This window comes from Grampus griseus (genome assembly GCF_964374135.1).
Source record: "Grampus griseus genome assembly, chromosome: 9".
NCBI lineage: Eukaryota > Metazoa > Chordata > Mammalia > Artiodactyla > Delphinidae > Grampus > Grampus griseus.
The window spans coordinates 45,692,911-45,717,197 of NC_139003.1; the positions used below are offsets into that span (position 1 = coordinate 45,692,911).

A 24,287-nucleotide genomic window follows, 5' to 3' on the forward strand; every position below is an offset into this window, starting at 1 on the left:
TTTCTTTTGTTTATGTGGTGTATCATATTGATTGATTTGCGTATGTTGAACCATCCTTGTGAACTTGGGATGAATTCCACTTGGTCATGGTATTTGATCTTTTTTATGTGTGGTTGGATTCGGTTTGCTAATATTTTGTTGAGAATTTTTGCATCTATATTCTTCAAAGATATTGACCTGTAATTTTCTGTTTTGCTGGTATCTTTGTCTGGTTTTGGTATCCCAGGGTGATGGTGGCTTCATAGAATATCCTTGGGAGTATTCCCTCCTCTTCAGTTATTTTGGAAGAGTTTGAGAAGGATTGGTATAAGTTCTTCTTTGTATGTTTGCTAGGATTCACCCGTGAAGCCATCTGGTCCTGGACTTTTGTTTGTAGGGAGTTTTAAAATTATAGATTGTGTTTACTTCTAGTGATTGGTCTCTTCAAATTACCTGTTTCTTCTTGATAAAATTTTGGTGGGCTGTATGTTTCTAGAAACTTGTTCATTTCTTCTGGGTTGTTGAATTTGTTGGCATATAACTGCTCATAGTATTCCTTTATGGTTTTTTGTATTTCTTTGCTATCAGTTGTTATGTCTCTCTTTCTTATTTTGTTTATTTGGGTTCTCTATCTTTTCTTCTTGGTGAGCCTGGCCAGAGGCTTGTCAATCTTGTTTATCCTTTCAAAGAACCAGCTCTTGGTTTTATTGTTTTTTTATCTCTATTTTATTTCCTCTCTGATCTTTATTATTTCCTTCCTTCTGCTGACTTTAGGTTTTGTTTGCTCTTGTTTTTTAAATTCTTTTAAGTGGTAGGTTAGGTTGTTTATTGTAGATTTTTCTTGTTTTTTGAGAAAGGCCTGTATGTATCACTATGAACTTCGCTCTAAGAACTGCTTTTGCTGCATCCCATAGATTTTTGTATGGTTGTATTTTCATTGTCATTTGTCTCAAGGTATTTTAAAATTTCCTCTTTGATTTCATTGTTGACCCATTGGTTGTTTAGTGCCATGTTGTTTAGTCTCCATGTAATCATTTATTTTTTCTCATTTCCTTTTCTGTGGTTGATTTCTAGTTTCATGCCGTTGTGGTCAGAGAAGATGCTTGAGATAATTTCTATACTCTTAAATTTGTTGAGGCTTGTTTCGAACCTTAGTATGTGATCAGCCCTAGAGAGTGTTCCATGTGCAGTTGAAAAGAATGTGTATTCTGGTTTTTTTGGAGGTAATGTCCTGAAAATATCAATTAAGTCTAACTGTTCTATTGTATCATTTAGGATCTCTGTTGCCTTATTGATTTTCTGTCTGGAAGACCTGTCCATTGATGTGAGTGGGGTGTTAAAGTCTCCTACTATTATTGTATTCCTGTCAGTTTCTCCTATTATGTCTGTTAGTATTTGTTTTATGCATTTGGGTGCTCCTATATTAGGTGCATATATGTTGACAAGTATAAAATCCTTTTCTTGTATTGATCCTTTTATTACTATATAGTGTCCTTCTTTATCTTTCTTTATAGCCTTTGTTTTGAAGTCTATTTAGTCTCATATGAGTATTGTGATCCCCACCTTTTCATGATATATCTTTTTCCACCCCCTCACTTTCAATCTATGTGTGTCCTTTGCCCTAAAGTGCATCTCTTGTAGGCAGCATATTTTAGGCTCTTATGTTTTTATCCAATCTGCCACTCTGTGTCTTTTGATTGGAGCATTTAGTCCATTGACATTTGAGGTAATTATTGATAGATATGTATTTATTGCCTTTTTTTTTTTTTTTTTTTTTTTTTGCGGTACGCGGGCCTCTCACTCTTGTGGCCTCTTCCTTTGTGGAGTGCAGGCTCCGGATGCGCAGGCTCAGTGGCCGTGGCTCACGGGCCTAGCCACTCCATGGCATGTGGGATCTTCCCGGACCGGGGCATGAACCGGTGTCCCATGAATCGGCAGGCGGACTCTCAACCACTGCGCCACCAGGGAAGCCCTATTGCCATTTTTAAACCTTGTTTTCCCATTGATTTTATATATTATCTTTGTCCCTTTCCTTTTCTTTTTGTTTTTCCTTTGGGGGTTTGATGACCTTTTTTTTTTTTTGTATTATACTTACGTTCTCTTCCTTTTGGCTTTTGTGAAGCTATTGTATGTTTTCGATGTGTGGTTACCCTGTTTTTCAAGTATGTTAACCTATTCCTATGTCTGCTTGCCTTAGACTGGTAGTCATATAGGCTCAAACACATTCTAGGAAAAAAAAAATTACATTTTCTTACTCCCCTCCCCCACATTTTGTGGTTTTGATGTCCTCTTTTACACCTTCATTCTCATCCTTTTGCTGTTCATTGTTGTTATCATCACTTTCACAGAAACTTTTTAAATCTGTGTACTGGCTTATTTAAGTGATTTATTTTCCAATTGTGATTTTTTTCTTTCCTATAGGTTCTTACTTTTTTTCTATTTAGAGAAGACCTTTCAATATATCCTTTAGGATAGGTTTAGTATTGCTGTATTCTGTTAGTTTTTGCTTGTCTGAGAAATTATTTGTCTCTCCTTCTATTCTAAATGATAATGTTGCTGGGTAGAGTATCCTAGGTGGCAGATTTTTCCCTTTTAGTATTTTGAATATATCTTGCCACTGCCTTCTGGCCTGCAGTGTTTCTGTAGAGAAGTCAGCTGATAGCCTTATGGGCATTACCTTGTAATTAACTCTTTGTTTTTTCTTGCTGCCTTTAGAATCCTCTCTTTATCTTTAACTTTTGCCATTTTTATTATGTCTTGGTGTAGGTCTGTTTGGGTTTATCTTGTTTGGGACCCTCTGTGCTTCCTGTACCTGGATATGTTTCCTTCTTTATGTTTGGAAAGTTTTCAGCCATAATTCTTCAAATACATTTTCGATCCCCTTTTCTGTTTCTTCTTCTGGAATCCCTATTATATGTATGTTTTATATTATCCCATAGGTCTCTTATATTGCTTTCATTGGTTTTTTTTAATTTGGCTTTCTGTCTGATATCCTGATTGGGTGATTTCCATTATCCTGTCTTCCAGGTCACTTATTTGTTTTTCTGCATTATTCATTCTGCTATTCCATGCTATTCTGCTATTCTATGCCTTTAGCTCAGCTTTTGTCTCTGCAAATGAATTTTTTTTTTTTCTTTTTTGGCCACGCTGTGTGGCTTGTGGGATCCCAGTTCCCACAGGGATTGAACCAGCCCTCGGCAGTGAAAGTGCCAAGCCCTAACCACTGGACTGCCAGGGAATTCCCTGCAAATGAGTTTTATATTTTTTGGGTCCTCTTTATAGTTTCTGGTTCCTTTTTACAGTACTCTGCATTTCCATTGATGGCGTTTCTTAATTCCTTCAGTATTTTCATTGTCTCCTTTTTGAAATCGGTGTCTACTAGTCTGGAGAGGTCTGCTTCACTGCATGTTCTTTCAGGGGAATGCTGTTGGTCTTTTACCTGGGAGTGGTTCCTCAGCTTCATTTTACTTCTAGTTCTCTTACTCTGAGTTTAGGAGAAACGATTATCTGGTGTGGTCTTGGAAGGCTGTTTATATGTGGGGGTGTCCCTGTGTAACTCGTGTGGGTTTAATATATTTGGTGCCAGGGCTGTTTTTAGTATGCATGCCTGTCGCCTCTTTCCTCAGTGTGTGTTGGTTATTCTCCCCTTGACAAGGGGTGTGCAGATGTTGTGGCTGGTGCCCGGCCCTGGGGTTCTTGGCAGTGGTGGCATCTCAGGTGCACCCCCAGAGCACATGATGGGGACAGAGGTGGTGGCTCATGACCACTCCTGGGGTCCAGGAGGGAGGCGGCAGTGGCTCCCAACTACTCCTGGAGTCTGCAAGGGGGTGGTGGTGGCTCACGACTGCTCCTGCAGCCTGGGCAGGCAGTGTCCTGCCCTCTGTGAGCACGTGCACAGGGTAAAAGGCTACAGTCTGGGTCCCGCGCCTCCCCTCATGCACTCCCCAAACAGTGGCGACTGGACTCTAAGTTGGCCCAAACCTCCTCCGCGTACGCCTCCAGCCATGGTTGCACTGGATTCCAGCCCCGCCCCAGGCCATCTTCACATGGCCAACCCCAGTCCTCTCCCAGGTTCCGATCTCTGAAGCCCAGGTTCCAGCACCCAGCCCCCGCCCGTACTGGCGGATGCCTGTCTTAGGCTGGGGAGTGCAGGGCAGTGCAGGGCGGCAGCACTGACCATCTGTGCAGTTCTCCCTCTGCTCTGGCTGCTGCAAACCAGCAGCACTCTCCTATGAGGCTCTGAAGCTCCCTTTCCGTCCCAGCAGATCTCCCCACTGGTGAGGGGGCTTCCCAGGGTGCAGGGACCTTTCCTCTTGCACAGCTCCCTCCCAGGAGCACAGGTGCTGTCGTGAGACCTTTCTCGCTTTCTATTTTTTCTATTTCCTACCTGGTTACATGGAGATTTTCTTGCCCTTTCAGCAGTCTGAAGTATTCTGCCAGCATTCAGTAGACATTCTGTGAGAATCGTTCCACAGGTAGATGTATTTTTGATGTATTTGTGGGAGAAGGTGAGCTTCATATCCTGCTACTCTGCCATCTTCATCCCATGCTCTGCCACTGGTATTCTGATAGGGATTGCAGTGAATCTGTAGATTGCCTTGTGTAGTATGGTCGTTTTTAACAATAATAATTCTCCCAATCCATGACCATGGAATACTTTTTTTTTTTAAGACATTCACTTCTGAAAAAAATTGGTTTATTTTATTTATTTATTTATTTTTGGCTGCGTTGGGTCTTCGTTGCTGCGTGTGCGCTTTCTCTAGTTGCGGTGAGCGGGGGCTACTCTTCGTTGTGGTGGCTTCTCTTGTTGCAGAGCACAGGCTCTAGGTGCGCAGGCTTCAGTAGTTATGGCACATGGGCTCAGTAGTTGTGGCTTATGGGCTCTAGAGCTCAGGCTCAGTAGTTGTGGCACATGGGCTTAGTTACTCTGTGGCATGTGGGATCTTCCTGGACCATGGCTCGAACCCGTGTCCCCTGCATTGGCAGGCAGATTCTTAACCACTGCGCCACCAGGGAAGCCCCAACCATGGTATATCTGTATGTTTGTATCATCTTCAGTCTTTTCAATCAGTGTCCTATGGTTTTCCGAGTACAGGTCTTTTACCTCCTTAGGTAGGTTTATTCCTAGGTATTTTATTCTTTTTCATGCAGTGCTAAATGGGATTGTTTCCTTAACTTCTCTTTCTGGTAGTTTGTTGTTAGTGTATAGAAATGCAACAGATTTCTGTATTTTAATTTTGTATGCTGCAACTTTACTGAGTTCATTGATGAGCTCTAGTAGTTTTTTGGTGGCATCTTTAGGGTTCTCTATGTATAGTCATATCATCTGCAAGCAGTGACAGTTTTAATTCTTCTTTCCCAATTTGGATTCCTTTTATTTCTTGTCTCATTGCTGTCGCTAGGACTTCAATACTATGTTGGATAAAAGTGGCAGGAGTTGGTATCCTTGTCTTCTTCCTAACCTTAGTGTAAATGCTTTCAGATTCTCACCACTGAGTATGATGTTAGCTGTGGACTTGTCATATATGGCCTTTATTATGTGGAAGTATGTTCCCTCTGCCCTCTTTCTGGAGAGTTTTTATTGTAAACGATTTGAATTTTGTCAAAAGCTTTTTCTGAATCTGTTGAGATGATCATATGGTTTTTATTCTTCAGTTTGTTAATATGGTATAACACATTGATTGATTTTGCAGATATTGAAAAATCCTTGCATCCCTGGGATAAATTCCACTTGATCATGGTGTATGATTTTTTTTAAAGAGTTGTTGGATTTGGTTTGTTAATATTTTGTTGAGGATTTTTGTGTCTATGTTAATCGGTGATATTGGCCTGTAACTTTCTTTTGTGTGATATCTTTGTCTGGTTTTGCTATCAGGGTGATGCTGGCCTTGTAGAGTGAGTTCAGAAGCATTCCTTCCTTTGTAATATTTTGGAATAGTTTGAGTATAGGTGTTAACTTTTCTTTAAATGCTTGGTACAATTCACCTGTGAAGCCATCTGGTCCTGGACTTTTGTTTGTTGGGAGTTTTTTTTTTTTTTTAAGTTACTGATTCAATTTCATTACTGGCAATTGGTCTGTTCATATTTTCTATTCCTGGTTCAGTCTTGGGAGATGGTACATTTCTAGGAATTTGTCCATTTTTTCTAGATTATCCATTTTATTGGCATATAGTTGTTCTCAGTATTCCCTTATGATCCTTTGTATCTCTGTTGTGTTGGTTGTAATTTCTTTTTCATTTCTGATTGTATTGATTTGGCCTCTCTCTCTCTGTCTTTTTTGATGAGTCTGGCTAAAGGTTTATTAGTTTATCTTTTCAAAGAGCCAGCTCTAAGTTTCATTGATCTTTTCTGTTAGTCTCTATTTCACTTATTTCTGCACTAACCTTTATGATTTCTTTCCTTCTACTAACTTCAGATTTTGTTTGTTCTTTTTCTTTCTTTCTTTTTTTTTTTTTTTTTTTTTTTTTTTTGCGGTACGTGGTCCTCTCACTGTTGTGGCCTCTCCCGTCGCAGAGCACAGGCTCCGGACGCGCAGGCTCAGAGGCCATGGGTCACGGGCCCAGCTGCTCCGCGGCATGTGGGATCTTCCTGGACCGGGGCACGAACTCGCGTCCCCTGCATCGGCAGGCGGACTCTCAACCACTGCGCCACCAGGGAAGCCCTGTTTGTTCTTTTTTTAGCTCCCTGAGGTATAAGGTTAGGTTTTTTATTTGAGATTTTTCTTGTTTCCTGAGGTAAGCTTGTATTGCTATAAACTTCTCTCTTAGTACTGTTTTTGCTGTGTCCCATAGATTTTGGATCATTGTGTTTTTGTTTTCATTTGTCTCCAGGTATTTTGGATTTCCTCTTTGATTTCTTTGGTGATCCATTTGTTGTGTAGTAGCATATTGTTTAGCCTCCAAGTGTTTGTGTTTTTTGCAGTTGATTTCTAGTCTCATAGCATTGTGGTGGGAAAAGATGCTTGATGATTTCAGTCTTCTTAAATTTACTGAAGTCTGTTTTGTGGCCTCACATGTGATCTGTCCTGGAGAATGTTCCATGTGTACTTGAAAAGTATGTATTCTTCTGCTTTTGGATGGAATGCCCTATATATATCTATTAAGTCCACCTGGTTTAATATGTCATTTGATGCCAGTGTTTTCTTATTGGTTTTCTGTCTGGATGACCTGTCCATTGATGTAAGTGGGGTGTTAAAAGTCCCCTACTATTATTGTGCTATTCTCAGTTTCTCCCTTTATGTCTTTTTTTTTTTTTTTTTTTTGCGGTACGCGGGCCTCTCACTGTTGTGGCCTCTCCCGTTGCGGAGCACAGGCTCCGGCCGCTCTGCGGCATGTGGGATCTTCCCGGAGCGCGGCACGAACCCGTGTCCCCTGCATCGGCAGGCGGACTCTCAACCACTGCGCCACCAGGGAAGCCCTCCCTTTATGTCTTTTAATATTTGCTTTATGTGTTTATGTGCTCCTATGTTGGGTGTATATATATTTACAATTGTTATATTTTTTGGATTGATTCCTTGATCATTAGGTAATGTCCTTCTTTGTCTCTTATAACAGTCTTTATTTTAAAGTCTATTTTGTCCGATATAAGTATTGCTACCTTGGCTTTCTTTTGCTTTCCATTTGCATGGAATAACTTTTTCCATCCCCTCACTTTCATCCTGTGTGTGTCTCTAGATTTGAAGCGAGTGTCTTGTAGGCAGCATATTATAGGGGTCTTTTTTTGTTTCCATTCAGCCACTCTATGTCTTGATTGGAGCATTTGTTCCATTTACATTTAAAGTAATTATTGATATTGTGTTCTTATTGCCACTTTGTTAATTGGGGATTGTATTTTAGGTCATTTTGTTCATTTCTTCTTTTGTTCTCTTGTGATTTGAAGACTATCTTTAGTATTATGTTTGGATTCCTTTTTCTTTTTTGTGTGTGTATCTAATTTAGATTTTTGTTTTGTGGTTACTGTGAGGTTTATATATAGCAATCTATCTATCTATAAATATATATATGTGATTGTTTTAAGTTGCTGATCTCTTAACAAATGCGTTTTAACAACTCTGTGTTTGTACTCTCCTCCCCTCATGGTTAGTGTTTTGGATATCATGTTTTACATTTAATTGTTCTGTGTATCCCTTAACTGCTTATGGTTGATATAAGTAATTTTACTACTTTTGTCTTTTAACCTTCCTACTAGTTTTGTGTGTGGATGATTTCCTACTTTTACTATATGTTTGTCTTGTTTTTTTCTTTAATAGATCTTTATTGGAGTATAATTGCTTCACAATACTGTGTTAGTTTCTGTTTGCACAACAAAGCGAATCAGCCATATCCCCTCCCTCTTGAGCCTCCCTCCCATCCTCCCTATCCCGCCCTCTAGGCCATCACAAAGCACTGAGCCGATCTCCCTGTGCTGTGCTGCTGCTTCCCACCAGCCAACTATTTTACATTCAGTACTGTATATATCATCAGTGCTACTCTCACTTCGCCCCAGCTTCGCCCTCCTACCCCATATCCTCAAGTCCATTCTCTATGTCTACCTCTATTCCTGCCCTGCAACTAGGTTCAACAGTACCATTTTTCTTAAATTCCATATATATGTGTTAGCATACGGTATTTGTCCTTTTCTTTCTGACTTACTTCACTCTGTATGACAGACTCTAGGTCCATCCACCTCACTACAAATAACTCAGTTTCATTCCTTTTTATGGCTGAGTGATATTCCATTGTATACATGTGCCACATCTTCTTTATCCATTCATCTGTCGATGGACATTTAGGTTGCTTCCATGTCCTGGCTACTGTAAATAGTGCTGCAGTGAACATTGTGGTACATGTCTCTTTTTGAATTACGGTTTTCTCAGGGTATATGCCCAGTAGTGGGATTGCTGGGTCATATGGTAGTTCTATTTTTAGTTTGTTAAGGAACCTCCATACTGTTCTCCATAGTGGCTGTATCCATTTACATTCCCACCAACAGTGCAGGAGGGCTCCCTTTTCACCACACCTTTCCAGCATTTATTGTTTCTAGATTTTTGGATGATGGCCATTCTGACCGGTGTGAGGTGATACCTCATTGTAGTTTTGATTTGCATTTCTCTAATAATTAGTGATGTTGAGCATCTTTTCATGTATATGTTGGTCTTTACTGATGAGATTTTTTTTCCTTTCATGATTTTCATGTTGCTAATTGTGTGTCCTTCTCATTTTTGCTCAGGGCAGTGCCTTTAACATTTCTTGTAAAGCTGGATTGGAGGTGCTGAACTCTTTTAAAAGCTTTTGCTTGTCTGTAAAGCTTTTGATCTCTCCATGAAATCTGAGTGAGAGTCTTTCTGGGTAGAGTACTCTTGGTTGTAGGTTTTTCCGTTTCATCACTTTATATTGTGCAACTCTCTTCTGCCCTGCAGAGTTACTGCTGAAAAATCAGCTGATAGCCTTATGGGAGTTCCCTTGTACATAACATGTTGCTTTTCCATTGCTGCTTTTAATATTCTTTCATTATCTTTAATTTTTGCCATTTTAATTACAGTGCGTGTTGGTGTATTCCCCTTTGAGTTGATCCTGTTTGGGACTCTCTGTACCTCCTGGACATGGATGTATGTTTCCTTTCCTAGGTTAGGGAAGTTTTCAATTAGTATGCCTTCAATTATGTTCTCAGCCCCTTTCTCTCTCCCTTCTCCTTCTGGGACCCCTGTAATGCAAATATGGTGTGTTTGATATTTTCCCAGAGGTCTCTTAAACGGTCCTCATTTTTTTTCATGCTTTTTTCTTTTTTCTGTCCAGCATCAGTGATTTCCTCTACTGTCTTCCAGCTCGCCGATCCATTCCTCTGTATCATTTAGTCTATTGTTGGTTCTTCTAGTGTATTTTTTATTTGTTACTGTATTCTTCATGTCTGTTTGGTTCTTTAGATTTTCTAACTCCTTGTTAAAAGCTTCTGACTCCTCATTCTGTGCATCCATTCTTCCGAGTTCTTTGATCATCTTTATGATCGTTACCTTGAACTCATTCTCAGGCAGATTGCCTGTGTCCACTTCACTTAGTTCTTTTTCTGGGGTTTTATCTTGATTCTTCATTTGGAACATGTTATTCTGCCGCCTCATTTTGCCTAAGTGGCTGTTTTTTTTTTTTTTTTAATGTGTCTGGTAGGTTGGTTATATTTCCCAGCCTTGAAGAATAAGCCTTTTGTAGACAACCTGTGTGTCTCAGGATACTTCCCTTTCATCACCAGAGCTGTTTGCTCTAGGGCTTCCCCCATGAGGGCTGCGTGGGTCTTTCTGTTGTGGTGGGCTGACTATGTGGACAGTCTGGTAAGCTTGGTTGGCCCTTGGTCTGTTCGGTTGCCAGTTCCTGCCTTGTGCAGAGGCTGTTGGCTGCTGGTTCGTGGGACTGGGTCATGAGGTGACTTACTGCAGAACTCCAGGGGACTATACTAGTGCTGGGTTACTGGTGGGTTGAGTCAGGGTCCAGGAGACCCTGGGGGCTGTTGCTCACCCACTGGTGGGCGAAGCTAGGTCCTGGGGCTAGTACTGGCCTACTGGTAGGCAGAGCTGGGTCCTGGGGTCTGGCTGCAGAGCCCAAGGCTCCCAGAGCACGTGTCAGACCACTGGTGGGTGGGACCAGTTCCTGACACAATTGGCTGCAGGACCTGAGGTGTCTGGGAGCTTGTGTTGGCCTGCTAGTGGGCGGGTCCTGGGCACAACTGGTCCGAGGGCAGGGTCTGGGTAGCTAGTGATTGGGGAGGTCTGCAGGCTGCAGGACTGTGGTTTTCTTGCAACTGCTGTCTGCCCCCTGGTGGGTGGAGCTGGTCGGGGGGGCTAGAGCAGGCTCACTGGTGGGTGAGGCTGGTGCCCTGGGGATTCTGGTGCTGGTTCCTGACCACTGCTGGGTGGAGCTGGGCCCCAGGGACTCCGGCTGGAGGGTCCTGGTGGTCTTGGTTCTAGTGCCTGTGTACTGGTGTGTGGAGCCGGGTCCTGGGTCCTCTGGTGGGCAGGGCTGTGTCCAGAGGCAGTTGTGGATCAAAGGGTCTTAAAGCAGCCTCTCTGTTGGTGGGTGGGGATGTGTCCATGCCCTGTTAGTTGCTTGGCCTGAGGTGTCCCAGCACTGGTGCCCCAAGTGGGGCTGGGGCCTGGGGTTAATAAGCTAGAGGGAGGATTCCAAAATGGTGCTTTGCCGGCACCAGTGTCCACATGGTAGAAAGAGCTCCCCAAAATGGCTTTTGCCAGTGTCTGTGTCCCCAGGGTGAGCTGCAGTTGCCTCCTGCCTCTCCAGGAGACTCGCTAGGAATAGCAGGTAGGTTTGACCCAGCCTCAGGTCAAATTACTGCTTCTGCCCTGGGTTCCAGAGGATGTGAGATTTTATATGTCCTTTCAGTGTGAAGTCTCTATTTCCCCCAGTCCTCTTGGACTCTCAGAAGTAAGCCCCACTGAACTTCAAAGCCAAATGTTCTGGGGGCTCATCTTCCTGGTGCAGGAGCCCTGGGCTGGGAGCCTGACATGCGGCTCGGACCTCTCACTCCTTTGGGAGAACCTGTGCGGTCAAAATTATTCTGCTGTTTGTGGATTGCCCAGCCAGGGATGTGGGACTTGACTATATGGCAGCTCTGCCCCTCCTACCTGCCTCTCTATGCTTCCTTTTTTATATCTTTAGTTGTATAAGAAATTTTCTGGCAGGTTCCAGTCATTTTCATCAATGGTTCTGCAAATAGTTGTGGTTTTGGTGTTCCATAGGAGGAGGTGAGCTCAGGGCCTTTCTAGTCTGCCATCTTGCACAGTCTCCCTTGTTTAAATGTTAATTCTACATATATTTTAGACCCCACAAGATAATAATGTTTTGTTCAGTCAGTATACATTTATATTTACCCGCATATTAAAACTTTCTGTTGCTCTCATTTTGTTTTAGTTTGGGATCATTTTTCTTCTACCTAGAAGAATCTTCAGTACTTATTTTAGTGCAGCTATGCTGGCCACAATGTCTCTCAGTTTTTGTTTACCTGGAAATGTATTCTGCCTTTACATAATACTTCAGTGAAGTTTTTTTTTCCATACAGTAACATTCAGAGATTTTCTGTGTACAAGTTGATGACTTTTGACAAATCATATGTGTGTGTGTATGCATAATATACATACATACACATATGTTGTATATGCACACACCACACATACACATGTGATGTGCATATATACACATATTTATGCAGTGATACATATATTCACATGTGACATATATGTATGTATAATATATATACACATGTATGTATTTTATATATATATATATATATATATATGTGATACTGCAAGATAAAGAACATTTCTACCACCCCAGCAATATGCAGTCAATTTCTCCTTTGCTCCTGTCCCCCTACCCAGGAAACCACTGCTCTGATCTAGATCAGATTTCTAGAATCACATGAATGGAATCATATACTACATGGTTTTTTGAGTCTTCTTTCTCTCAGCATAACATCTTTGATACTCATTCATGTCATATTAGTATTTCATTCATATTTATTTTAAAATTTATTTTAAATTATTTTTGGCTGCGTTGGGTCTTCGTTGCTGTGTGCGGGCTTTCTCTAGTTGCGGCGAGTGGGGGCTACTCTTCCTTGCGGCACGTGGGCTTCTCACTGCGGTGGCTTCTCTTGTTGTGGAGCACGGGCTCTAGGCACACGGGCTTCAGTAGTTGTGGCACGTGGGCTCAGTAGTTGTGGCTTGCAGGCTCTAGAGCACAGGCTCTGTAGTTGTCGTGCATGGCCTTAGTTGCTCTGCGGCATGTGGGATCTTCCCGGATCAGGGCTTGAACCTGTGTCCCCTGGTTAAGTGGATTCTTAACCACTGTGCCACCAGGAAGTCCCTCACATTTACTTTTGAATAGCACTCTACAGTATGAATGTACCCCAACCTGCTGATCCACCCACCTGTAGTTGCCCTCTGTGGGAACAACAAGCTACCTTATCAGAGCTGGCAGTGGAAGCCCCTTGTTTAAAAAAAAAAAATTGTCCGAACCTCTGAACCTTTTCAGAAGGCAGAGTTCTAGAATGAGAAGTTACTAAATCGAAACTTTTCACAGGCTCTTGATAAATACGTCAAATGGCTTTCTGGAAGTTTTCCATCCGTTTACATTCCTGGTATGAAAGTTCCTGTCTCACCGTGCGATCAATAGCATTTTTGTATCTTATTTTCTGATATTTTCAAGCATGCAAAATTGAATCTAATCACTGAAAGGAATTTCCCTTCATTCTAAACCACTAGGTCCTATACTTATTTTCTTCCTGAATTTACAGAATTATCAGTGACCTTACTTCTTTAACCCCCATCTCACTTGACTTTCTGAGAAACTAATCTGAAAAGCCAATTCAGAGTCGTTTCTGGCATCAGTATTTCTGGGAACCAGATGCCCATGAACTAAGTTTCTCTGCAGTGTTCCATGATGTTGAGTTGGTCTCTGCCCTTGGATTCTGTTTACCGGGACAGGATCAGCTCTCTTTGTTTCCTTTCCCATCGTCCATGCCTTGTTAAGTTCCTGCTGAATTGAGCAAACTCTGCAAATCTGATTAAATCTCAAACCAGAGCTCTGGATGTTGCAAAACGACAGCCTCCTTGCCAACTGGCTGACATGTAATTCATTGCTTTGGTTAGGTGGCCATAAATAAGTGGATTTTCCTTAAGTTTCTGCCTTTGATGGTAAGAGGTAGTGATGTCTGTGGGTGATACTACGGGGAAGGGCTGGGAAGACACGTCACTAGTTTTGTGGGAATCACAGGCTTGGAAGAGGCAGAAGCCAGGAGTGAAATGGGACCCACAGTGAGGATGGATGAGGGTTGGGAGTGGAGGAGTGAGGGGCATTGCGTAACACCCATTCCAAGCCTTGGTAAGAATGGAGCCAAGGATGAAAAAACCCTGAATCACCAAGGGGGGAAGGCAATTCCCTTTCCAGCTCTCTCAGATTTACCATGATCTCAAAGAGAAAGTCTCAATCTTGTGCTACTATGTCTTTAATACCTCTCAAATGCTTCTAAGAGAAAACAGGCCTCAGACCAAGAACCTTTCAACACTGTTGAGCTGGAGTACAATAGCATGATTTTATTTCTAGCGAATTTATTTTTGTATTACTTTCTATTTATTGCAAATGATTTTTTTGTTTACAATGGTAATATAAATTTTCCTTTAAAATTAGTCTGAGTTGTAAAGTAAAGTCAATTTAAAGCAAAAAGTTAAGCAAATAACTTTGCTTATGGGACTCAATTATGGCCAAGAAAAGTGACTATGGTGCCTGAATGACTGAGATTTCAAAAACACTGTCCCAAAGGAAGAAGATAAAGAGAGTACTCTGAGATCCTACAGTTGTGGATTTAAAAAATTATTCTTTCTCCAATTTCATTCATTCATTCATTTATTTGCTCACCATTCAGCACAAGTGTTTTTTTTTAATATAAATTTATTTATTTATTTATTTTTGGCTGTGTTGGGTCTTCGTTGCTGTGCGTGGGCTTTCTCTAGTTGCCGCGAGCGGGGGGGGGGGGCTACTCTTTGTTGCGGTGCGCGGGCTTCTCATCGCGTTGGCTTCTCTTGTTGCGGAGCACGGGCTCTAGGCACGTGGGCTTCAGTAGTTGTGGCTCGCAGGCTCAGTAGTTGTGGCACACAGGCTTAGTTGCTCCCCGGCATGTGGGATCTTCCCGGACCAGGGCTCGAACCCATGTCCCTTGCATTGGCAGGCAGATTCTTAACCACTGTGCCACCAGGGAAGCCCTAAGAGTGTTTTCAAAGAAAGCTTTCTCTCTTATTTTTCTTTTTGACTTTTCAGATTCCAGAAAGAAATTGGAAATTGAAGATTTAAGGAGAGAATGTTGTTTTAAAATATTCTCACTTTCTTCAAAGAACACATGACAAAAACTTAAAAAGGTATTATTAACCAGTAATTTAAATATACATTTAACATTATCAACTGGTATCCCGTAAGGGAACTAATTTTCTAAAGCTATGGATCCTTAAGTGGGTCATAGAATTGACGACAATAGAAAAAGCTGAATTAGAGTCAAATCAATCAGCATACTTTTAGTGCAATAGTAGCTAATCACTCATTTTCATCCCTTTAAATTCCATTTGGTAAGAATCTCTTGCCTTTGTGTTGTTTATTTTTTTTAATTTATTTATTTTTGGCTGCGTTGGGTCTTCGTTGCTGCACGCAGGCTTTTCTCTAGTTGTGGCGAGCAGGGGCTACTATTCGTTGTGGTGCGCGGGCTTCTCGTTACGGTGGTTTCTCCTGTTGTGGAGCATGGACTCTAGGCGTTCGGGCTTCAGTAGTTGTGGCACACGGGCTCAGTAGTTGCGGCACGTGGGCCCTGGAGCACGTAGGCTTTAGTAGTTGTGGTGCATGGGCTCAGTAGTTGTGGCTTGCAGGCTCTAGAGCGCGGGCTCAGTAGTTGTGGTGCATGGGCTTAGTTGCTCCGCAGCATGTGGGATCTTCCCGGACCAGGGCTCAAACCCATGTCTCCTGTGTTGGCAGGCGGATTCTTAACCACCGCGCCACCAGGGAAGTCCCTTTCTGTTGTTTAGAATGTTAGAATGTACTGTCTTTTGCTCAATCAGTCAGGTTATGAAAGGAAGGTTACTGTGTGGGGTCCCACTGAGAATCTGTATAAGGCTTGCATTTGGCAACTTGATAGGTAAAAGAAGAAAAAATGCGGGTGTGTCAAAGATCAGAGACTAGTATGTGACTTTGTGGAAAAAATGTGAGAACCACTAGACCTGAATGTTAACATATGTGGGCTCATGAAACATACATGTTTAGAGGTCTATGAATTTTTTTTTTTGAGTTCTACAAAAAACATTTAAAACTCTCTCTCCAGAGTGTGTGCATTTTAGACAAAGGACTAAGTGGCCAGTTCAAGGCCTTTCTACTTCCAAGCGTGTGATCCATTTATATCCACAGGATGACTGGAGAATTAAGTGGCTGAGAGATCTTACTCTAAAAGAAAGAAATCAGTGCAGTTCTGGGGTAGTGCAGATAAACTCAAGGTATTTTTTTAATACCCAAATAAAAGAGCTTGGGCCCCTGTCCCTACCGAGGCAGGAAGTTCAGCACATGCATGAGGTTTTCAGGGATTTCCAGGGAGACGTTGTCTCCTGGTCATCCATTCCTTGGAATTGTCACCTCTCCCTCTCACCTTTCTTCTGTCCCGCTTCACTCCATAATGGCCATTGCTGCTCCTTCATTCCCTAAGGTGCTTGTATGTCGCCAACTTGGCTGGAGATATACGGAGAGCTGGGGCAGGGGTGTGGGGAGAGCTACAGCACAACCCAGCACAGGCAGTAATGACTGACACATCACTGTTCCCAGGTTCGTGGGCTGTGGCTACCACAGGAGACTTCATGCCGGCTCGCGCTCTCCTCGGGCCGTTTTGTGCTCAGACCCTCTCTCCCACCAACCTCATAGCTCCTCTGCTCCCAATTCTGGGTGCTGTCCCCTCATAGGGCACGTGGAAACTTCCAATTCCAGTTACCTAATTTGGAAAATACACCTTTGCACCCCATCCCAATCTAGGACTGAGGCACACTAAAAAAATAATACTAATTAAGAAGTTTTGTTAAACAATAGTGTTGTCTACCTCTGGTCATCTACCCTAGGGGTGTAACCCACAAGCAGGAGCAATTAAATTATGATTTTTACTTTATTGCGTCTCAGATCAAATATCGTAAGTATGACTCCTTCCTGTTCTACATAGAGAAATTCCAGGACCGGAGAAAAAGGGGGAGGGATCTTTCCCATGGCTTTGGTTTTGTTGGTGACTTCCTCTGTCTCTTCAGGGTTTGCACTGAGAGGCTGTGGCCGTGGATCCTGATTGCCCTTCTGCCAGGAAGGCACATGCAGCCAAAAATGAATTTGGGAAAAGCAGCCACTTGCTCCTGTAACCATGGAAAAGCAGGGCCGCAGTGAGATGGAAATAATCCGGTCAGAGTCGCACTCCTACATCAAATTGTTGAAGGTCAACCGGGAGCATCTGGTCACTCACGTCCGCAACACTCAGTGTCTGCTGGACAACTTGCTGCAGAATGAGTACTTCTCCGCCGAAGACGTGGAGATCGTGTGTGCCTGCCCCACGCAGCCCGACAAGGTGCCGGTGACAGGGATGCCAGCCTTGGTGGCCAGACGGGGCTTCTCCCCATTGACCTGGGTGAAGAGCTTTGGGAGTGCGGTACATTGGGTGGAATTTCCTGTCGGGGCTTATCTACCGCACAGAAAGGCTTGAGTTACCAGCTCATTCCACAGTTACGTATTTCACTTCTGTGTTCCTGAAACACAGCAAACTCTTCTGACCTCTCCATTCTCCTTGCTGTGCGTATTGGTTCTCAAACAACTTGTTTTCCAGTTCACTTTAAATGAGTGAATTCTTTAAAAAGAAAACGAGCAGGAAACACTAGCAGTGCTGCCCAGTCCGTGCCCTTCAACTCTGGAGAGCTGCTCACAGCTGGGAACAGCTCTGAGAATTCCTCTGGTTGAGGAATGGCTGCATCCCAGCCTGGGTCCACGGTAAAGAATCTTCCACACTCCACTGTGGGAAGTCTTCACAGCCCTTCGTTTCACTTTAGCTTTGTGTCATCTTCTGAAAAAGGGAATGGCAAGAGGAAAACCTCCTTCTTGGGGAGAGGAGTGACAGAACTCATTTGTAACATGATCCTGTTGGGCTTAGGAGAGACCAGAAGGGTTTCTGGGAAAAGCACAGTAGAACACTGTTGTGGTTTTTTTCCCCTGAATTTTTAGTAAGACAAAAAGCTTTTGTAAGGTACACCTTACACGGGGGTCTGCTGTCCCCTGGCTGTGTAGTCCAGCACCCATCTCATTATGCCTAACGGGTGACTTTCTCCCCCTCAGCACTCATTCCCAGAGAGCAAAAGTGTTAGCTTAAGAGGGCAAAGGAGGGAAAGGGAAATTCCAGGGGGGCGCTCGGCTCTAGCTGTGAGTCTGACCTTTCTATTTTTAGGCTCCTGGAAGCCTCTGGTTTCCTAGAGCTGTGCAGTTTGTTTCTTGCTTAGGCGGTCCATTTTACAGATCCTGGGCATTTGGCGTGTAGCATCTCATACCAGCTGGGTGGACGGTCCAGCTCGAGGCTGTAGTAAGAGCTCAAAGCCCCGCGTGGGAGCCTCTCCAGGGGGCAGACACCCCTAGTGCCGGCTCACACCTTACTGCTTGTGCCGCACTAGGTCCGCAGAATTCTGGACCTGGTGCAGAGCAAGGGCGAGGAGGTGTCCGAGTTCTTCCTCTATGTGCTACAGCGACTCACAGACGCTTACGTGGACCTCAGGCCTTGGCTGTCGGAGATCAGCTTCTCCCCTTCCCAGCTCATTCAGAGCAAAGCTGTGGTCAACACCGATCCAGGTATGAGTCAGCCCCCGGGGAGACCGCAGCCACCAAGCAAGCAAGGCCCCCGGGGCTTGGAAATGCTATCTGTGTGGGTCCAGCAGGGGATAAAGGCGGGGTCCGCCTTGACCAGCCCTGCCTTCCACCTCAGGCAGCAGGCTTGGCTGCTGTGTTCCTTTTAGAAAGGAGAGCTAGTCCCTGTCACCCTAGTGCAGCCAAGGGAACTGTGATTGAACTGACCACAGATAGCTGGTCTGATTTACGTAGGGAGCCATGGAAGTGTAGGAATGACCTCTGTTCTGACCTCTTTCTGACTTCCTTTTCTGACCTATCTAGACATCTTAGTGGTTGTACCAATTCAAGTTTGCATTTCTTTCCTTCTTGAAGATCTTTCCAAATTTGATTCCAGGCAAAGAATTCTTCTATCACCGCTGACTGCCAGTCCTTATTTCCAAAGCACCATGGGCCCCTTTTAGTTAAATGATTAGTTCAGCAGGTATTTATGATGTACTCGGCATGTGCCAGGGCAGGGTGTGCTGGATGCCAGGGGTACAACAGGGAGCAGACCCAGCTATGGTTCCTGCCCTCAGGGACCTCAGAGGTTAGCGCAGGAGACTGGCAGTAAATAATGACACGAATGTGTAGTTGCAAATGGTGATAAGGACAACAGCAGTTCAAGGTGCTGAGAGAGCACAACGTTGGGACCACAGTCTGGTCTGGGGACCGGGGAATCATCTTTCCGTGCCTGTGGTCTCTCCACTTCCAGACAGTTGTTGGCAACATACCAGCACTGAGCTTCCAAACTCTGAGTTTTAAAGAATCCAGTTTGACCTTGAAAACAGAAACAAAGGACAGTGTCCCAGAGTGTCGGGTGTGTATTTAGGGGAAACCAGACCAAGAGACAGAGTGTCAGGGACAAGCTCTTGCTTCTGCAGTTACCAGCCGGCCACTGCTAGCTTCTTACTGTTACTGCCCCTGCCCACCTCACTTTGTTACCTTCCCCAGGATAAGAGGAAAATATTCCTGTGATGAAGAGTTCTTGCAGAAGACTTCTCCACTGGCTCCTTTACCCAGCTCCTGTAACAGCTTTGAAAGTATAATTCACTCTACAAGAAGCCAGATGTGAAAGACGACATATTGTATGAATCCATTGATATCAATGTCCAGAAAAGGCAAATTTATAGAAACGGGAAGCAGGTCAGCAGTTTCCTAGGGCCAGGGGTGGGGCAGAGATCGTCTGCAAATGCACTTACGATGGAGAGTGTACCCCTGGATTTTAGTGATGTTTGCGTTAACTCTGTAAACTTACTAAAATCATTGACAACAATACCTGCTGTAAAATAGGTGAATTTATAGTCTGTAAATTTTCCGTTACCAAAACTAAAAAAATAGAACTCACTTCACAAATCTTAAGCTGACAACCAAGTGGGACTAAGTTGATGGGAAAGGGTTGTAGATGAATCTGGAAATGTGCCAAGTGTGTCCAATTTTTGTTAATTGAATTATCATTAAGACCCAAAAACGATTTAAAGGAATTTTGGAACACCCTTTTTTTGTCTGGAGTAAGCTCATTTTGTAGCTCGTTTCTGCTGAGAGCATGGCACGTACGTCAGCATGTTACCCCATGTCAGCATATTAACCCATGTACTTCCCCGTGGGCAAGCCCAGGGCTCCCCCTGCGGCACGTGCTGAGCGTCCGTGATCCCCAGGCCTCAGCTTTGGGACCAGGGCCTCTGCGCCCTGTGTAGTGTAAGAAGGCCGGTTTTCACTTTAGTTTGCTCACTCAGTTACGGTGAAGCACAGCCCCTTTTTAGTCCATATCAACGTCAACTGTTGTATCTCATCGCAACAAGTTTCGGCATTAGGTTGTATGAGACTCTGTTGTTTTAAGAACAGTGTCATAAGCACAAGAAAGGTTAGGGCAATTTCTTCCTCAACGATACAAGTTTCAGTGGGGACTGGCTTGCGCTGTTTGAGCAGGACCCTGGGGTTGGGCTGGGGCAGCAGGGCCACGTGGTCTGGCCGTCACATTTGAGGGGGCTTCAGTTTTTAGCTGGAGTTCAGTGACGACTTGCGCAGAGGAGTAGGGAGCCTGTCTCTGACACTGATCCCAGCTGGATTCTGTCCCCGCTGGCCGGCCAAATCTGAGGTCAGACAGAGGGGTGGAGGCCCAAGGGCCCGCAGATTCTGGAGCGCCGGCTCTTCGTACTTGAGGAGTGCTCGCACTTAGCCTGAGCGTCCAGGCTGCGGGTTTGTTTTCCTGTGTGCTTGCTCCTCCGCCTGAGACCTCCCTATCTGGTGCACTTTCCACCTGTGTCTCTCTCTCCCCACCTACTTCCACCTCTCACCTGGCGCCACTCTCCCTGCAGTGAGCAGATACAGCCAGAAGCTGCGACAGCAACTGGGCCGCGACTCCAAGTTCGTCCTGTGCTACGCCCAGAAGGAGGAGCTGCTGCTGGAGGAGATGTACACGGACACTGTCGTGGAGCTGGTCGACTTCGGCAACGAGAGCCTGGGCAGCCTAGGCAGCCTGGCCTGCCTCCTGGACCCCTCCACGGGGGTCCTCAACGAGCAGGGCGAGACCATCTTCATCTTTGGCGACGCGGGCGTGGGCAAGTCCATGCTGCTGCAGCGGCTGCAGAGCCTCTGGGCCGCGGGCCAGCTGGACGCTGAGCTCAGGTTCTTCTTCCACTTCCGCTGCCGCACCTTCAGCTGCTTCAAGGAGAGCGCCTCGCTGTGCCTGCAGGACCTGCTCTTCAAGCACTACTGCTACCCGGAGCAGGACCCCGAGGAGGTGTTCGCCTTCCTGCTGCGCTTCCCGCACACGGCCCTCTTCACCTTCGACGGCCTGGACGAGCTTCACTCGGACTTCGACCTGAGCGGCGAGCCCGACACCTCCTCCCCCTGGGAGCCCGCCCACCCCCTGGTCCTGCTGGCCAACCTGCTCAGCGGGAAGCTGCTCAAGGGGGCGCACAAGTTGCTCACGGCCCGCACGGGCGTCGAGATCCCGCGGCATCTCCTCTGGAAGAAGGTGCTCCTGCGCGGCTTCTCCCCCAGCCACCTGCGCGCCTACGCTGGGAGGATGTTCCCCGAGCGCGCCGTGCGCCAGCGCCTGCTGGATCAGCTGGAAGCCAACGCCAACCTCTTCAGCCTGTGCGCCGTGCCCCTCTTCTGCTGGATCATCTTCCGGTGCTTCCAGCACTTCTACGACACCTTCGACGGCCTCCTGCAGCTGCCCGACCGCGCGGTGACGCTGACCGACGTCTTCCTGCTGGTCACCGAGGTCCACCTGAACAGGACGCAGCCCACCAGCCTGGTGCAGCGGAACACGCGGAGCCAGACGGAGACCTTCCGCGCCGGCCGGGGCACCCTGCACTCACTGGGCCAGGTGGCTCACCGGGGCATGGAGAAGAGCTTCTTCGTCTTCAGCCAGGAGGAGGTGCAGGCGTCCGAGGTGCAGGAGGGGGACCTGCAGCTGGGTTTCCTGCGGGCCGTGCCGGAGCTGGGCCTCGAAGGGGACCAGCAGTCCTATGAGTTCTTCCACCTCACCCTCCAGGCCTTCTTTGCTGCCTTTTTTCTGGTGGTGGACGACAAGGTGGGCACTCGGGAGCTGCTCTGCTTCTTCCAGGAGTGGGCTCCTCACGGGGAGGCAGCAGCTGCGTCCTGCTATCCCCGCTTCCTACCTATCCAGTGCCTGAGGGGCCGCGGCCTGGCCGGGGAAGACCCCTTTAAGAACAAGGATCACTTTCATTTCACCAACCTCTTCCTGTGCGGGCTGCTATCCAAAGACAAACAGAAACTCCTGCGGCACCTGGTGCCTGCCGCCACCCTGCGGAGAAAGCGCAGGGCCCTGTGGGCTTACCTGTTCGCCAGCCTGCGCTCCCACCTGAAGCACCTGCCCCGAGTTCGGTCTGGGGGATTCAGCCAGGTGCAGGCCATGCCCACCTTCGTCTGGATGCTGCGCTGCATCTATGAGACGCAGAGCGAGAAGGTGGGGCAGCTGGCGGCCAGGGGCATCTGCGCCAACTACCTCAAGCTGACCTTCTGCAACGTCTGCTCGGCCGACTGCAGCGCCCTCTCCTTCGTCCTGCACCACTTCCCCAAGCGCCTTGCGCTCGACCTGGACAACAACAATCTCAATGACTATGGTGTGCGGGAACTGCAGCCCTGCTTCAGCCGCCTCACCGTCATCAGGTGAGACCTCCAGGTTCCGGGAGCAGCTGGCGGGGCACCAGGGCTCAGGGGACACCAGGACTGGCACTGTGGAGCGGGATCTCCTGGATTATCCTGGAACTCATGGCCGGGGGTCTGGGAACATCCAGAGCTTCTCTGTCTCAGGGTGGCAGAGGGTAATGAGCAAAGCTCCGAAGTCAGGTGGACCTGGATGGGCCCCAGCTGGGTGTCCTTGAGCAAAAGCTGCTTAACCTCTTTGAGCTTCAGCGTCCTCATCTGGAAAAGAGATTCTCATATCCTAACAATTACAGTAATAACAATCAGCATTTATTGAGAATGAGTGAAGTGCATTAAAAATATTACCTGGTTTAATCCTTTTAACAACACTATCAGGTAGGTACTGTTATCATCTCCATTTTGGCAAACGAGGAAGTAGAGGCACAGAGAAGTTAAGTGGCTCAAGGTCACATAGGTGGGCCATGGTGGAGCCAGAATCATAAAGAACCATTTGAGATTCATGTGAGGCTCAGAGATAGCCCGTGAAATGTTTCTGGCACGTGAAAGCTTTATGGTGGCAGAAGCAGCAGACTTTGTGCTTATTAGCGTTAGTTAACTTCCACGAAAAAAGCGGGCAGCCCTGAGCTGCCAGGGGATCTCAGTAAAGAATGCTGACTCTTGATTCGCTTCCTGTTTGATGGTTTAGAGGAAAAAAAAGCCAGTTTAGAGGAAACCAGTTTAGAGGAAAAAAAAACCAGTCTCCTTTCTTCTATTAGCATTTTCTGTATTAAATACACCTTGTAAATCCCTACGGGGGTTTCGGTTCTCCACTACTTGGCTCATGCATTTCTCAAGAGCAGATGGGATTTGGAACCGATTCCAGGTACCTGTTACACAAGCGCCAGAGCATACATTGTGGGGGGATGGGTGGGATGTAGGGAGCCCAAACCTGCCCCGGCCTGGGCATTGGAAAGCCTGGAATCTATTCTCTGAGCTCTCAGCCAGCGACTCTGTAGCCTCAGGCAACCTCACACTCAGTGCCTCCCTGTGACCATTTCATAAGATGGAAGCTCTGCACCAGTATGGTGGTCCCCCGGTTTGCCTCCAAACCAGCACAAGAGAAGGCAGGAAGAAATGGGCAACCCTAAGGAAGCATTTTGAGCTCCCTGAGGGCATCAGTGAGGATTAGTTTTGGCTGTTAGAGAAAACTCACAATACTGGTGGCTTAGAGAAGTTACAGACTTACTTGTCTCTCATGCAAAAATCTAAAGGAGGGCAGTTCTGGGCTGCTGTGAGGTCTCAATGACCATCAAGAGCCCAGGCTCTCTCCTGCTTACTGCTCTGCTGTCCTCAGTACCTGACTACTATATCTTGGCCCAAAATGCCTGCTCACGCTCCAGCCATTCAGTTGACATTCTAGTCACCAGGAAGAAGGAAGGGCAAAGGACACACCCCATTCTTTTTTTTTAAATTAATTTTATTGCAGTACAGTTGATTTACAGTGTTGTGTTAATTTCTGCTGTGCAGCAAAGTGATTCAGTTATACATACATATATATTCTTTTTCATATTCTTTTCCATTATGGTTTATCACAGGATATTGAATATAGTTCCCTGTGCTATACAGTAGGACCTTGTTGTATATCCATTCTGTATATAATAGTTTGCATCTGCTAATCCCAAACTCCCAGTCCATCCCTACCTTCCCCACCCTTGGCAGCCACAAGTCTGTTCTCTATGTCTGTGAGTCTGTTTCTGTTTCGTAGAGAAGTTCATTTCTGTCATATTTTAG

The 24,287-nt window shown here is 45.5% G+C and overlaps 1 protein-coding gene across 1 annotated transcript in view; it reads left to right on the forward strand.

Moving 5' to 3' along the window:
• The window catches only part of NOD1 (nucleotide binding oligomerization domain containing 1), a 93,390-nt gene that overhangs the window by 28,849 nt on the left and 40,254 nt on the right, over positions 1-24,287 (forward strand). Inside the window, exons 2-4 of the mRNA XM_082662126.1 lie at positions 16,775-17,082; positions 18,170-18,344; positions 20,696-22,520. Of these exons, the coding sequence (XP_082518252.1) occupies positions 16,882-17,082; positions 18,170-18,344; positions 20,696-22,520 (2,201 nt within the window). The 5' untranslated portion in view covers positions 16,775-16,881. The remainder of the gene's footprint in view (positions 1-16,774; positions 17,083-18,169; positions 18,345-20,695; positions 22,521-24,287) is intronic.